Genomic DNA, 13,557 nt, shown 5'->3' with positions numbered 1-13,557 from the left:
ACAAAATTTAGCAGTGTAAGACTAGAGGGAAGGTAGTTAGTCATCACCACTCACCGTAAACTCTTGCGCTGCTCTTTCACCAACGCGTTGTGGGATTGACCGTTACATAATGTTCATACGGCTGAAAGATCAAACATGTTTGCTATGGCGAGGATTCGAACCTGCAACCCTCAGATTACGAATCGAGGGTCCTAACTACCTGGCCATGGTTTCAGGTAAATAAGGATAGCAATTAGTAATAGGTAAAATACACATTATATTATTATTAGCACACATTATATTATTATTAACGCATATTGTATTATTATTATTAATTCACATTATATTATTATTATTAGCACACATTGCGAATATTATTAATACACATATTATTATTAGTAATACACATATCATTATTATTATTAATACATATTATATTATTATTATTAATAACACACATTATATTATTAACATATATTATTTATTATTATTATTAATACACATTATATTATTATTGTTATTGTGCTTAATTTTACACTATGTTATTTTACTGGTGTTTTTAAATGATTAACAGAATACTAAGGATGTCAACAGTTATGGACAGATATCACACGTAGCTGCTAGTTAGGAGTTATAAATAAGAGGTGACTACTCCAGAACCTAGAAGGTTTCTTACCTGTTCATTTAGCTCACATGTTGCATAAAGTATTGTTCAGATTTCAATTAACAAATACTCAGTACGTGGATAATAAAAACCACAAAACTCTAGCTTCACATATACATATATATATACAACAAACACAATTATCACTAATGAAGATACATATTTCATCTATTGCCAGATAAAAGAAATAAATAAATTAAACGATAAACCAAAGAAGAAGAAGATAACAAGCGCCTCGGTAAGTTTAAAAATCTGTAAAAACCAATTTCGTTTTTAATTAAAAAAATAAGAAACATAACTAAATAAAAACTCGTTGGGGATAAAAATATGAATAAAAATCCGATATTAAAAGCAACTGATGTTACCATAAAGCCACATAATTTTTTACACTGACTACAAAAAAAAGAAAAATACATCTTCAACAAAAAATATTTTGCAAATTTAAACTGAGTTCTCTTCGTTTCAGTCGAGGTGCAAAGAAAAAGTAGATTGGACACAGTTTTGAAAACAGTATCACAAAACACACTTGACATGATAAACATATAAACGGAAAATGAAGTCTTTACTGGATTTTTTCAGAGATCTCTATGTACAATGACAATAAGTATTATAGAGCGAAAACATAGCATTATTTTTTACAGTTCTACACTTCTGTTTTCGTGTGCGCTAGTTACGTTACACTTAGTCATTCCAACCGAAAAATATGGGAGAGTGTAACTTCAAGGTATCTCCTGACTTGATTACAAATTACTGCCTGCCTTTGTTTATTATGCTTTTTTACAGAAATTGTTCACAGAAGAAAGTGCACGTAATAATATAGGTAGAAAGCCCAGGATAATAGGTAACTATGGCGAAAGGATTTGGCCATTTTCCTAAAAGGTTTTCTGCTATAAACCTACATGCTCTTGTACGATTTGACATTTTAGGACTCCTCTACCACCTACCAATTTTAGAAGGCAATCATACCGCTTTACAAAATGTCTATAGTTTTTATTCATACTTATTACAAATAATCGCTCTCGGTTATTGAAATAACATATGAAATTACACAGTTGACTGAATCTCTTGTATCTCTTGTTTTTGAATTTCGCACAAAGCTACTCGAGGGCTATCTGTGCTAGCCGTCCCTAATTTAGCAGTGTAAGACTAGAGGGTAGGCAGCTAGTCATCACCACCCACCGCCAACTCTTGGGCTACTCTTTTACCAACGAATAGTGGGATTGACCGTCACATTATACACCCCCACGGCTGGGAGGGCGAGCATGTTTGGCGCGAACCCGCGACCCTCGGATTACGAGTCGCACGCCTTACGCGCTTGGCCATGCCAGGCCCAGTTGACTGAAGCTACTACTTAAACCTTGTTTGTAGTTATTTTGTGACTTAGAATACAGGATAGTGCGTTATTTCTTCTTTTTTCCCAAAATTTCTGAAATAGCATATCTTTGAATCCTTTTATCAGGAAAATGCATGTTACAAGCGCAATAATACTTCCTTTTCTTTTTAAAAGATTAGAATGTATGAATAGTATAATTATATGATTTTTATATCATATATGATAACATAATACATAAACTCATTTTTACTCCCAGACACGAAATCTTTAGTCTAAGAACAGCGTTTATTTATTTTCAGTATAACTTGACTCGTATAATTATAGATTGAATTCGATGTCGTCAGGTGGCCGTGGGTGAAGTTTAACATTTTGAGTGACTAATATGCTCCCAATAATGTAATGTTTAATAGAAAATTACGAAACGCTTATTCAAATCAGAATGTTATCCTTTGTTCCACAAGTTCGTAAAAATATAATGAAACGGCTCGGCATGGCCAGGTGGGTTAAGGTGTTCGACTTGTAATCTGAGGGTCGCGGGTTCGAATCCCAGTCGCACCAAACATGCTCGCCCTTTCAGTCTTGGAAGTGTTATAATGTACGGGCAATCCCAATATTCGTTGGTAAAAGAGAAGCCTAAGAGTTGGCGGTGGGTGGTGATGATTAGCTGCCTTCCCTCTAGTTTTACACCGCTAAATTAGGGACAGCTAGCGCAGATAGCCCTCGTGTAGCTTTGCGCGAATTTCAAAACAAAACAAATATAAAGAAATGTATAAACAGTTCAAAGTTCTATGTTTTTTAAATTACAATGTAAAAGATTTTATTTTAACAGACACAATACAGTGCAGGCTTACCTTCTGAAAATACGATAAATAAGGAGTTTCTTATAATGCTTGTATGAGCGACATTCATATTCCCCATCAAAAGTTTTCTGTAGCTTATCTGACAAACTTTTAGTCTAAAAGAAAGAGGAGGAAGCAGGATTAAAACTCAAAATAAATTCACCATTTGTGTTTTCAATTTTATGTTAATTTATTAGATCAGTAACATGTATTAGGTGTAATTAAATCTCGACTAGTGTTTGTCTTTTGACAATTTATGATTGTTTAATTGCTATAGATTACATAAGTATCTCCAACATAATACTGAACCTTAAATAACGGTGGTAAATTTCGTTAAGTAGTCTGAGTTTCATAAGTGCAGTGTTGCTTGTAAAAGTAAACATTCTGGTGTACTTCGAACTTCTGTAGCCCCCCAGTGGCACAGCAGTAAGTACGTAGTCTTAGAATGCTAGAAACCGGTTTTCAATGCCCGTGGTTGACAGAGCACCTATAGTCCATTGTGTATTTTTGTGGTTATCTTTCAAAACAAACGATCGTCTGTATGAAGGTACGTCTGCAACGACAAAGTGTAAAAATAAACATAGGTATTAAGGTTTCATTTGTGTTGTTTTTTTATTTGTTCAATATAGATTTTATAGGTGAGAAAATATTAAAAAGTTGTTTGATAAGATCGCATTTTAGTAAACCATATTTGTGAATAAAGTCATTAAAATACGTTTTGGGATTCACAATGAAAGAACTGATATTTACTCAAAATCTATCAAATTATTTATAAGTTTTTCTTGTAATAATGGATAAAATCAAATATGTTATAGATCAATTGTTAGTTTGTTTTTCAAATATAAATTTGTAGGAGTTAAACACGTCTCCCGCTAGTACAGCGGTAAGTCTACGGTCTGACAAGGCTAAAATCAGGGGTTCGATTCTCCGCGGTGGGCTCAGCAGATAGGCTGATGTGGCTTTGCTATAAGAAAAACACACATACGCTAATTAAACGTAGAATAAGTAGATGTATCTATGAACGGAACAGTTGAGACTTTACTAACGAACAACTGTCGTTTTTATGAAAATAAATTTACAACTTGTCTTGAAAAACAAAACTTATACAAAGCGGAGTAAATGTGACAATGCTGTATCTTTGTTTTTTTTTTGCATCCTCTATACACTAAAACTAGAATAAGAACCATTTTCAGCAACAGAATGTAACCATGTTAGTTTCGACTGTGAGGCCCGGCATGGCCTAGCGCGTAACGCGTGCGACTCGTAATACGAGGGTCGCGGGTTCGCGCCCGCGTCGCGCTAAACATGCTCGCCCTCCCAGCCGTGGGGGTGTATAATGTGACGGTCAATCCCACTATTCGTTGATAAAAGAGTAGCCCAAGAGTTGGCGGTGGGTGGCGATGACTAGCTGCCTTCCCTCTAGTCTTACACTGCTAAATTAGGGACGGCTAGCACAGATAGCCCTCGAGTAGCTTTGTGCGAAATTCCCAAACAAACAAAAAAATTCGACTGTGAAACTTAACTGGTTAAAGTTTAAGATTAGCTTTTCACATTTTTATGATTTATGTCATGTACTGTACGTGGAATTTTTATACAACAGTAAGGAAATATCGGTAAATTATATCTTGGAAGATGCTCAACGTGTATAATTCGGATAATTGTTTATTTCAAACGTCGTGTTTAATTTAGATGAAAAGTATAACAATACATGCGCTAAGACGTTTTATTACGATCTGCGTTTTTGATATTTTAAAAATACTTAATTCATATTGAAGCATCTCTCAACTGAAACTTCCTTGTTATATATATACGTATTTTAATGTATACCCCCATCTTCACGTGAGTTCCATGCACGTGTTCGTATGAAAATCGATACTAACGTATCAGAACTTATCAAAGGGAAACCGTTCTCTCCTAAACAACAAAAACAAGAAGGAGTTTAAAGAAAATCAAAGAAACTTCGTGTGTTACACGTGCTTATCCAGACTCCGCCTTCATTCGGGTTCAGCGCACGTCAGCGACGGCCAAGATCACGACAGCATCTAGTCTTTCAGATAATTTCTTTCTCATTTACTATAATGTGTAGAAATGAGCAGTCATCTTTTACCCATTTATCACTGTATTGAAACCAGAATTATCAAATAAAGTAAACACTTTCTGAACAACCTTCACGAAAATACTCTGGTGTTAAAAATAGATTTGTTACATATCTATCTAACCTATCTCTTTGTTGTTAAAATAAAATCATTTTATGAATATAAGCGTTGGTTTTGATTATAGAGTTAATATTTTATTGGTTAGTAAGAGTCAGTTCTACATGATTTCCTGTTCAAATATACATTAATAATAAACTCATGTACTCTTAAATGTATTCTAAAGAAAATGACCTAAGAAGGTCAAAACGTTGTTTTCTACTTTATGTTACTAGAAGTGTTAATACCTATACCAGCCGTCTTTAGAATACATTTTTCCTTCAAGTGGCTTTCTCGTCATCACGAATTATGTACTATAAGATTCTAGGAAGCACTAATTGGAGTTTTGTTCTCGTTTCAGTTAACTAGACAAGACTAAATCCCCGAGGATTTGTGTTTAAAGTTTGCACGAATAGTGCAAACTCGCGTGGTAAATTAAGTTTATTGTACAGGTTGTGTGCATGTGGGAGACGTTGTAATTTCTACAAACTCTACACACATAAGACTTCGTGTGCGACAAATAAGAAGCAAAGAAACATAGAAGTTTTCCTCTGAACGTTCCATATACGTGCTGGGCAAATGATTGGGTATATTATAAATATTTCAGATCACGAAATAAATTACTTGTTGTGGTAGCTATAACTAGTTCAGATACAGCTAGTTAGTGCAAAAATGAAAAGGTTTATTTCAGTCCATTCTCTACAGTGTAATATAGCACATGTTTTATACACATAGTAGGAAAATTACTAAATTAAAGCTCATAAACTTAAAGGACCCACTTGGTACGTTTTGTAAATATTATAATTCATTACAATATACTGAATTTTGTATTATTTACATTAAGTTTTGTAATTTGTTTAAGAAAATATCATTGACAATTTAGCCCTCACATCTTCGCAGACCTAGAAGGACCCCTTATTGTTACAAGTTTAGTTTATCCACAGGGCAACATATGTTACATGAACAATGGTAAATTGGTTTATCCATTTATTTTTTAAAGAAATGGGAGCACGAGAGTCACCACGCATTAAATTCAAGTACCGTTTTAGCCAAGATATTAAGTGGTGCCTTTTACTGAAGTTGAGATCATGAAGTCAAACTGAGATCATGAAAATTCAACTCGTTTTATGCCCGCGATGTACGCTTTGGAGAGTCTCCTGAAAACGTGAGCAGTAGATCCAAAGTGGTATCAAGCCTTTGTTTTCTGCCCTATGGACTGTAGAACTTATCTGTTGCTTTCAATTTACACTTTTTAAACGAGGTTCCAGACTAATTAGTGTGGGTTTTGGTTACAACGTCGGGAATGTTGCCTGGTGGAAGTAAGCTGGACTACACTGAGATATTTGTTGTCATGGGAAATTTGTTTCTTATAGAACTCTCCTTAGGTGACTGAGAAGTTGTTAACTAGGTTGATAAGCGACCCCCTGGAGACTTTAGGTTTATTCATTCATGGTTTGGATCGAATTTAGTGTGTCTGACCAAGAGGAAAGCAACGTGTCTTCATCCATGAACTTGATTCCACCGTATTAAACGCCTAATCTTCAAGAAAAGTGCATTTAGCAACTGGAGAATTTGGCTGCGTTCTTCAGTACCTCTAGAATAAGCGCGAGTTTTAGTGACAGCCAACAACACTACAGTGACCATGGAGAGTTAACCACTAAAAGTTCTATTTTTTAACATCCATTGTATCTCAGCACTAGCTAACCCCCCCCCCGTCCCTTCACTCTAGGGAACTCTGAGTTAAAGTTGTTTACTTGAACGTATGTTGACTCTACCTATGTGATGGTTAGTTAAGTTTGTTTGACCAAGTCGTCATTGTGGTTCTACAAACACATCAGCGTATTCAAACAAGTGATATTTTTTGTGGTGTTGACCCTAAATTATTCCAGATGAACCCTCGGTGACGTGACAGAAGCAGCCCTGGTGATAAGAATAGTAAAGACGATGTTAAGTGTCATGACAAAAACTGAATGTCTCACTAAGAAGTATGAAGGAACTTTAATTGTCAAAGTGCACTGTCTAGCGACCTTTTGTCTGTTTGTTTTGAATTTCAAGCAAAGCTGTATGAGAGCTATCTGCGCTAACCGTCCCAAATTTAGAAGTGTAAGACTAGATGGAAGGCAAATAGTTATCACCATCTATTGCCAACTCTTATGCTACTCTTTTACCAATGAATAATGGGATCGACTGTCACGTTACAACGCCCTCACGGCTGAAAGGGAGAATATGTTTGATGTGAGGGCCATTCTGCTACCTTCAGATCACGAGTCGAGCACCTTAACCACTTGACCAGTGGCCTTTTAATTTAATATGAGTTATTTTATGTACTTCCAAAAAATGTACAAGTCTAAGGAAATTATTAATTAATATGAACATCTGAATATCTCGGTAACAGATGTTTGCAAATGAAAGATCCCCCTGGTTACTAAGATTTGAACTGTTATAGATTTAGAAAATTTGATAATTCATATACCTAAAGCTTTATTCAGCATTTTAATAAACAATCTTGACTTGTTTACTAAAACAAAGTAATTCTAATACGGTGTTAGTCACATTTGATAGTATTTCACCGTGCATTAGCATAGGCTGAAGCTGATTTTAACGGTTATTCAATAATTTTAAACAATTTATCAAAAGTTTACTCAGTGAGATTGTTTATGCAAAAAATTTTTTCAAGCCTTGTGGTTTGTTTCTGACTTGAAAAAGAGAATTTGCTCCGAAACGTCGCCAAGTAAATAAATTACTACCATAGCGATTTAATTGTAATTTTTCTATAAAAAAGTTTAATCTCTTACATATATACATTTACGCACACATACACACAGCAAATGATACAAGGAAGGATTTATAACTCCAGTTGTTAGGATTTGAAAATTACTCTCACTTCAACATATTCGCAGCTAAGTAAAATGTTTTAGGTTGCTGTGTGTAATTAAGCACATAGCTACACAATGTGTTATCTGTACTCTGCCCACCACGGGTATCGAAAACCAGATTCTAGCGTTGTAAGTCCGTAGACACACCACTGTGCCGGAAATGTTTTAGGATTAAGAGCTTCAGTTCTTTTCGCTGCCAATACAGCTCTTCTACTAGTGTTAATGGTCTAAAAAAAAATCCAAGGAGTTAAATGTTACGAAATAAGAAAACTACCCGATAAACAGAAAGACTTTCTTCTCAAAGGTATGTTGATTGTTTAATGTAAGCACATATATTATCATAGAGAGTTAAGTGTTTTAAACATGTAAAGCTGTTTAAAGATGAAATGTGTGTTTGTTTGCACCTTAACTTCTCTGAACTTATTAGGCTAATCTCAACCAAAATGTGTATCTAAACGCCCTAAGAGTCAAAACTGAATTTAACTGTATTTCTATTTTGTAAAACGTGTTAGTTAGTTACTCCTAGCCTATTGAGTCACAATCAAACAACCTTGGCAGACTGATGCTTCAGACACAGTTGAATATTGTAAAGGGATTTAAGGTCAATATATTACAGTTACTGGATTGTTTCTCACACAACCACGCTTTTCACATGGTCAATGAGATGTAGGGTGTCTAAAGGTGGGATTTTTATTTCTTGGTAGATGGAAAGTAAACTGCAAATGTTGTCATAATCTTAAAAGTTTATGTTATTACTTTGAAATATATGATTACTATTAAACTTAAATTGCTTTAATTAGGTTTAGAGATTCCACATCAGATGATGGATATTTCAGCTTATTTGTAAATATTTAAAAAAATAAAAAATTAAAACGTGTTTATTTATTTTAAAATGGTTGCTTTTATTAGTATTTTAAGTCAGAACCATCCGAATACAATTTAGTGTATATCTTGTGTAATAATAGGTAATCTGCCAGGCGATGTTTATTTTCTTTGTTTAGTTTTAGAGCTATTTTTGCTAAGCGTTCATAACTTTTCAATGATAATACAGAGGAAAGAGAGATCAATCAGCAGAACCAATGGTAAGTTCTTGTCTTACCAGACAAAGAGATTGAAATTTGAACCTCATTCTTATAGTGTATTCCCGGGCTTGTTAAAGGCCTTAACAAGCCATTAGGCTTAGTGGTTGCTATCATATTTCATTACAATGAACGAAACAGCACCGACAATAGTTTAAATGGTGTTATGAATTAATATTGCACTCATAATAACACTGGTAGCTACGTATATTGCATATTCTTAGCACCGAGCCTGGATTTAAATAATAAATTAAAATAGACGCACTGATCAATACTTTTTATTGTATAAGTTACTGTAATAAGTAAAAATAAATAAATAAAATATACCAGAATAAAAAGAAAGTCTTCGCTTGCATGAGTTCTTATATTTTCATATATTTTTCCCTTATTTATGTGAAATTTAAAAAACATGAAAAATTAAACTTCATGAACGAAACTAAACATTATCAAGCAAAAATAGGCTTTAGTGATGTGTGTATTAATACTAATTTATATTTATTACTGAAATTTCGAGTACTTATTGTTCATCGACTTTTAAGTATTGCATAAAATAAACGAGAACCAAAGGCAATGTAAACATAAATGATTTATTCTTTATTGACAACGCATAAGTATATGCCATAACAAACATTAAAAATGAACTATTTACATCTATTTCCTCGAGTTCAATGCAAAACCAAAAACTCACAAACTTTGTTTTCTTAGTAACATTTTGATTTTCAGTTTATCAAATACACCGTTTTGAAAGCTTTATAACAATATATAAAATATAAAGCTTCACAATTGTTTCTCTCTTCAGTTTTACACAAAACTGATACATCAGTCAGGAACGAATACTATGACAGCATTTTGAAACCTTGTAAACTTGGATTTTTAAAGAAACAATGTCAGAAAATGGCGTTAAAAATATGGTGATGTTTATAATTAATGGTCAAGGATTCGTACGTGACACAATTTAAAATAATTAAAGTCCACTGGAATTTTACTTATTTCGTTTCTAAAACTAAATAGATATATTTTCAATAGTTTTAACCATAAATAAGAAAGGATTTCCAAAATAAGATGTTGTTATGAATAGCTATTTAGTTTAGTCACATCATGATATTGTGGAACAGATGGATAAGCATATCACAATTGGTATACTTTCAATCGAAATATAAAGGTATCATAGCACGTAAAGATTATCACATGATCTGACTCTAAGTTCACATTTGTGCAAAAATTTGCTCATAAACCCACGTGCTTTTCCACTCAACTTTCGTGACCTGTAGCTTGTTTCCTTTGACCTCAATCGAATCTGACTTACGATACCCACCAGTAATTCATCTACGTTATGTGTAATGGCCGCCGACGTTTCAATGAATTTGATGTTGTATTTGCTTGCTAGGATACGGCCCTCTATAAATAATACAAAAAAAATCGGTAAATTTCACAACAAAGTCTCAAAATTTTTATATATATTCGCGACAAGATACAAAAGAGCGATATACATATGTATATATATATATTTGTGAGCAACGTTTAAAGTTTTAGTATAAAAATAAGGAAACAACAATGATACTCAAATTGAAACATTTAAATAAAATCGGGATGTTTTATAACTGGTATAGACAATTAAATATAAATATGAAAACATTGTTGCCCGTAATACGTATAAGATAGCCTATATTAGTTATTATTAAATTTGCTAGTGACCTAAATGTAGTAACGTAATGAGCTATAAAGGTAATTAACGTTGTTATCTAACACAGCTCTTACAAAGTTTTCCAAAACATTTTACTTTCACAAATACGTGCAAAATACATAATGCTTACATTTCCTCCCCTATTACTTTTTAATTAATTTTCTTTTAATGCTTATTATTAAATATAATTATCATGACTCATACAACTGAGTAGTTTATCTGGCTTGTTCTACATTTATACACATGCTATGAAGAAGGGGTATTAATTTAATTAAAGGTTAAAATATTGACATTTATTAACCATATAAAGGAAAGCTAGTGAGTTACAGCACTGAGAAAGTTATATGGTTAATTAATTACCAAAAAATACCTACCTTCCTCAGTAACAGTTCTGCTACGAGCCAGATCAGCTTTGTTTCCAACCAGAATTAGGGCTTTAGGAAAAGATTCAATTCCCATTGAATGATTTATTAATTTCGTCTTTAAGTACTGCAGCAGCGCGAGGGTCCGTTCGGCATCATCGTAGCTCGACCTATCGGTCACTGAGTAAACTACCAGAAATGCGTTTGTGAGGTAAAACGTTGTGTCGTCCAACTATTAAATATAAAGAAATAAATATAAGGCTGTGATTTAGAAAGTACCATAACTGTTCATGATAATGAACTGCAAAAATAATTTGTTTAAGTATATTTACCAAATAAAAGTAACTGAAATTCGATATTAAAAAAAACACAAGTGAATGTTACTTTAAGAGTGTGCAATGATATCACTAATTATGTTAAATTTAAAAAAAAAACTTTCCGAAATTCGAATATTATTTAATGTAACCATTTAAAGGTTGTTAACCAGCAACCTCTGGAGTACAGAGCAAATTATAGTTCCTTATGGGAAGTATAATGGGAAATGTTTATTTATTTTCAGCCATTACTTCAAGAAATACTTGTGTTCGTACAGACGGATTATACATATATATATATATATATATGTTTTTATAAAAACTTAATGCATTTACACACACTCCTAAATTAAAATATTCTTAATCCCGAACTTAGAAAAAGAAACAAAATTACCGTAGCCTCTGAGGCAGGAACACACTCGAATGTTAGGTCTGTTTCTTCCCTTTCTACAAGCACAGAAACAGATCTCTCTGAGTCATCGTCTGAAATAATAATAAACATTTGTTAAAATAGTGTCGTGGTCGAAAAACATTGTTTCTCTTGTAAGTATACATACACTACACTGTAACCAATGGTTAAATTCTCTAATACTAACACATTATTGAACCACTGTTTTACATCCCGTTATGAGCAATGACAAACGGTAAATTTTGTTAATATATACCAACATCACGTTTCTTTGATGAAGTTTAGAGCTTTAGCACGTTAAGAGACTTTGTGATATTTTTCACGGTCCTCATGTTACAGCCCCTAGTCCGTGAACAATTTAATGTAGGACCTAGCTTAGCTGCTCTTATGATACTATTTTTGAAGACATTTGTTTCATAAAATAACATAAAAGTTTTTCAAACTTTCAAATTAAATAAAGAATGTGCCACAAGCTAACCAGTCAGTTTTAGTTTTTATCATAGTGTTAGAAAATTAGCGTATTTTCATACCTGAAAAACAAGTGATCAATTCGAAATAATTTCGCATCATATTCACAATAATGAAATTTATGTGTACTTTATGCTGATTTGTTAAAATAAATGAAAATTTATGTACCTAGAGCATCTTGAAAATATTCGTATGGAGATAAATATTCTGAACTCAGAAAATGTGAGACGAGGCTTGCTTTTCCGACCTTGTCTCCCCCAATGATCACCACCCGATGCTGAGCAGGGTTACTGCCTCTACGACTGGAAGAACTGGAACCGGTCGAAGAAGTAGGCTCGCTGGAGTCGCTACCACTTCCTTCGGAGGATTCTATATCTGACCTGCAGCGGTTTCTGACAAAGTCTCCTAAGTGGACGATGCCTTTTGTTGTAACACCGAAGCGTCGTAAACGATGACCACCAGTGTCAGGACTGCCTGGAGGAAGTGGACTTGTACATACCCGCCGTCTGAATTGAGCCCAAGGGTCCACTTCAAGGTCTGCCCACAAGTTGCTTCGGCGACGGCGGGATGGTGAGGCAAGGGGATGAGTGGCCCTTCGGGGACTATCTGGCTGTTGAAGGCTTTGAATTCTAGCGCGGCTTCGACTAGTATGAGTCGGAGTTCTGCTGACTCTAACCGGGCTCGAAGTAGGCGTACCACGCGGTGTAGCTCGAGAGGTGGAACGGGATGCTTTAAACATCGTCGGCAGATCAGGCATACTGTTGGCATGAATTGTTCCAATCCTCGTGGAAAAATGTCTGCATGGTGTGGCTGGAGGGCGTTGAGAAGTGGTTAATGTCATAGTTATATCGGACGTAAAGTGTAAAATAGCAATGAAGAGTAAAATAAATACGCCACAGCTTTCCTTTAGAATGGTTAGAATGGCCACATAAACGTTAAGCTGCTAAACAAAGTGTGAAGAATTCGTGACTCCGTTGGATCTTTTATAAGGATCGACTGACTTCTGTTTAGCCCTAAGAACAGTGCGAGACATGCCACCGTCACGTGCTCTCAGCTATCCATCATTGGTTTGTTCTTACACTTCGTCACCAAATGATGGGTGACGTCATTAGTTCTTATCTCTAACCGAGCACGATGAAATGTCGCAATTAACTTTGTTGAAAACATATCTTTTTACTAGTATTAGTTAATACGTAGGAAGAGTTTAATAGTGCTTCTAACTTTGAAAGTCTTATATCCGTAAGAAAAAGAGCTAATTTACAAACCACACAGTTTCATATTTCGAACATTTTTTGCAACTTGAACAGAGTTTATTATGTGCTACCTCACCATTTCCTGCTGCCTATTATTTTAAATAT

At 34.2% G+C, this 13,557-nt stretch overlaps 1 protein-coding gene across 1 annotated transcript; it reads right to left on the bottom strand.

Moving 5' to 3' along the window:
• Positions 1-9,535: 9,535 nt before the first annotated feature.
• LOC143247888 (GTP-binding protein REM 1-like) lies at positions 9,536-13,178 on the bottom strand. Its single transcript, XM_076496445.1, has 4 exons — positions 12,368-13,178; positions 11,717-11,805; positions 11,021-11,240; positions 9,536-10,360 (listed from the first exon to the last, which is right to left on the bottom strand). Exons 1-4 carry the CDS (start codon positions 13,038-13,040, stop codon positions 10,128-10,130), a joined length of 1,215 nt encoding a protein of 404 aa, XP_076352560.1. The 5' UTR covers positions 13,041-13,178; the 3' UTR covers positions 9,536-10,127.
• Positions 13,179-13,557: the final 379 nt, after the last annotated feature.

The sequence above is a fragment of the Tachypleus tridentatus genome, chromosome 1, assembly GCF_004210375.1.
Source record: "Tachypleus tridentatus isolate NWPU-2018 chromosome 1, ASM421037v1, whole genome shotgun sequence".
NCBI lineage: Eukaryota > Metazoa > Arthropoda > Merostomata > Xiphosura > Limulidae > Tachypleus > Tachypleus tridentatus.
Note: the sequence above shows the minus strand (reverse complement) of the source record. Positions and strands in the feature narration are given on the sequence as shown.

Coding starts and splice junctions, on each gene's coding strand:
- LOC143247888 (XM_076496445.1), bottom strand. CDS start 13,040: ATGACATTAACCACTTCTCAACGCCCTCCAGCCACACCATGCAGACAT. Junction 11,806..12,367: donor ATATTTTCAAGATGCTCTAG/GTACATAAATTT, acceptor TTATTATTTCAG/ACGATGACTCAGAGAGATCT. Junction 11,241..11,716: donor TTCCTGCCTCAGAGGCTACG/GTAATTTTGTTT, acceptor TATATTTAATAG/TTGGACGACACAACGTTTTA.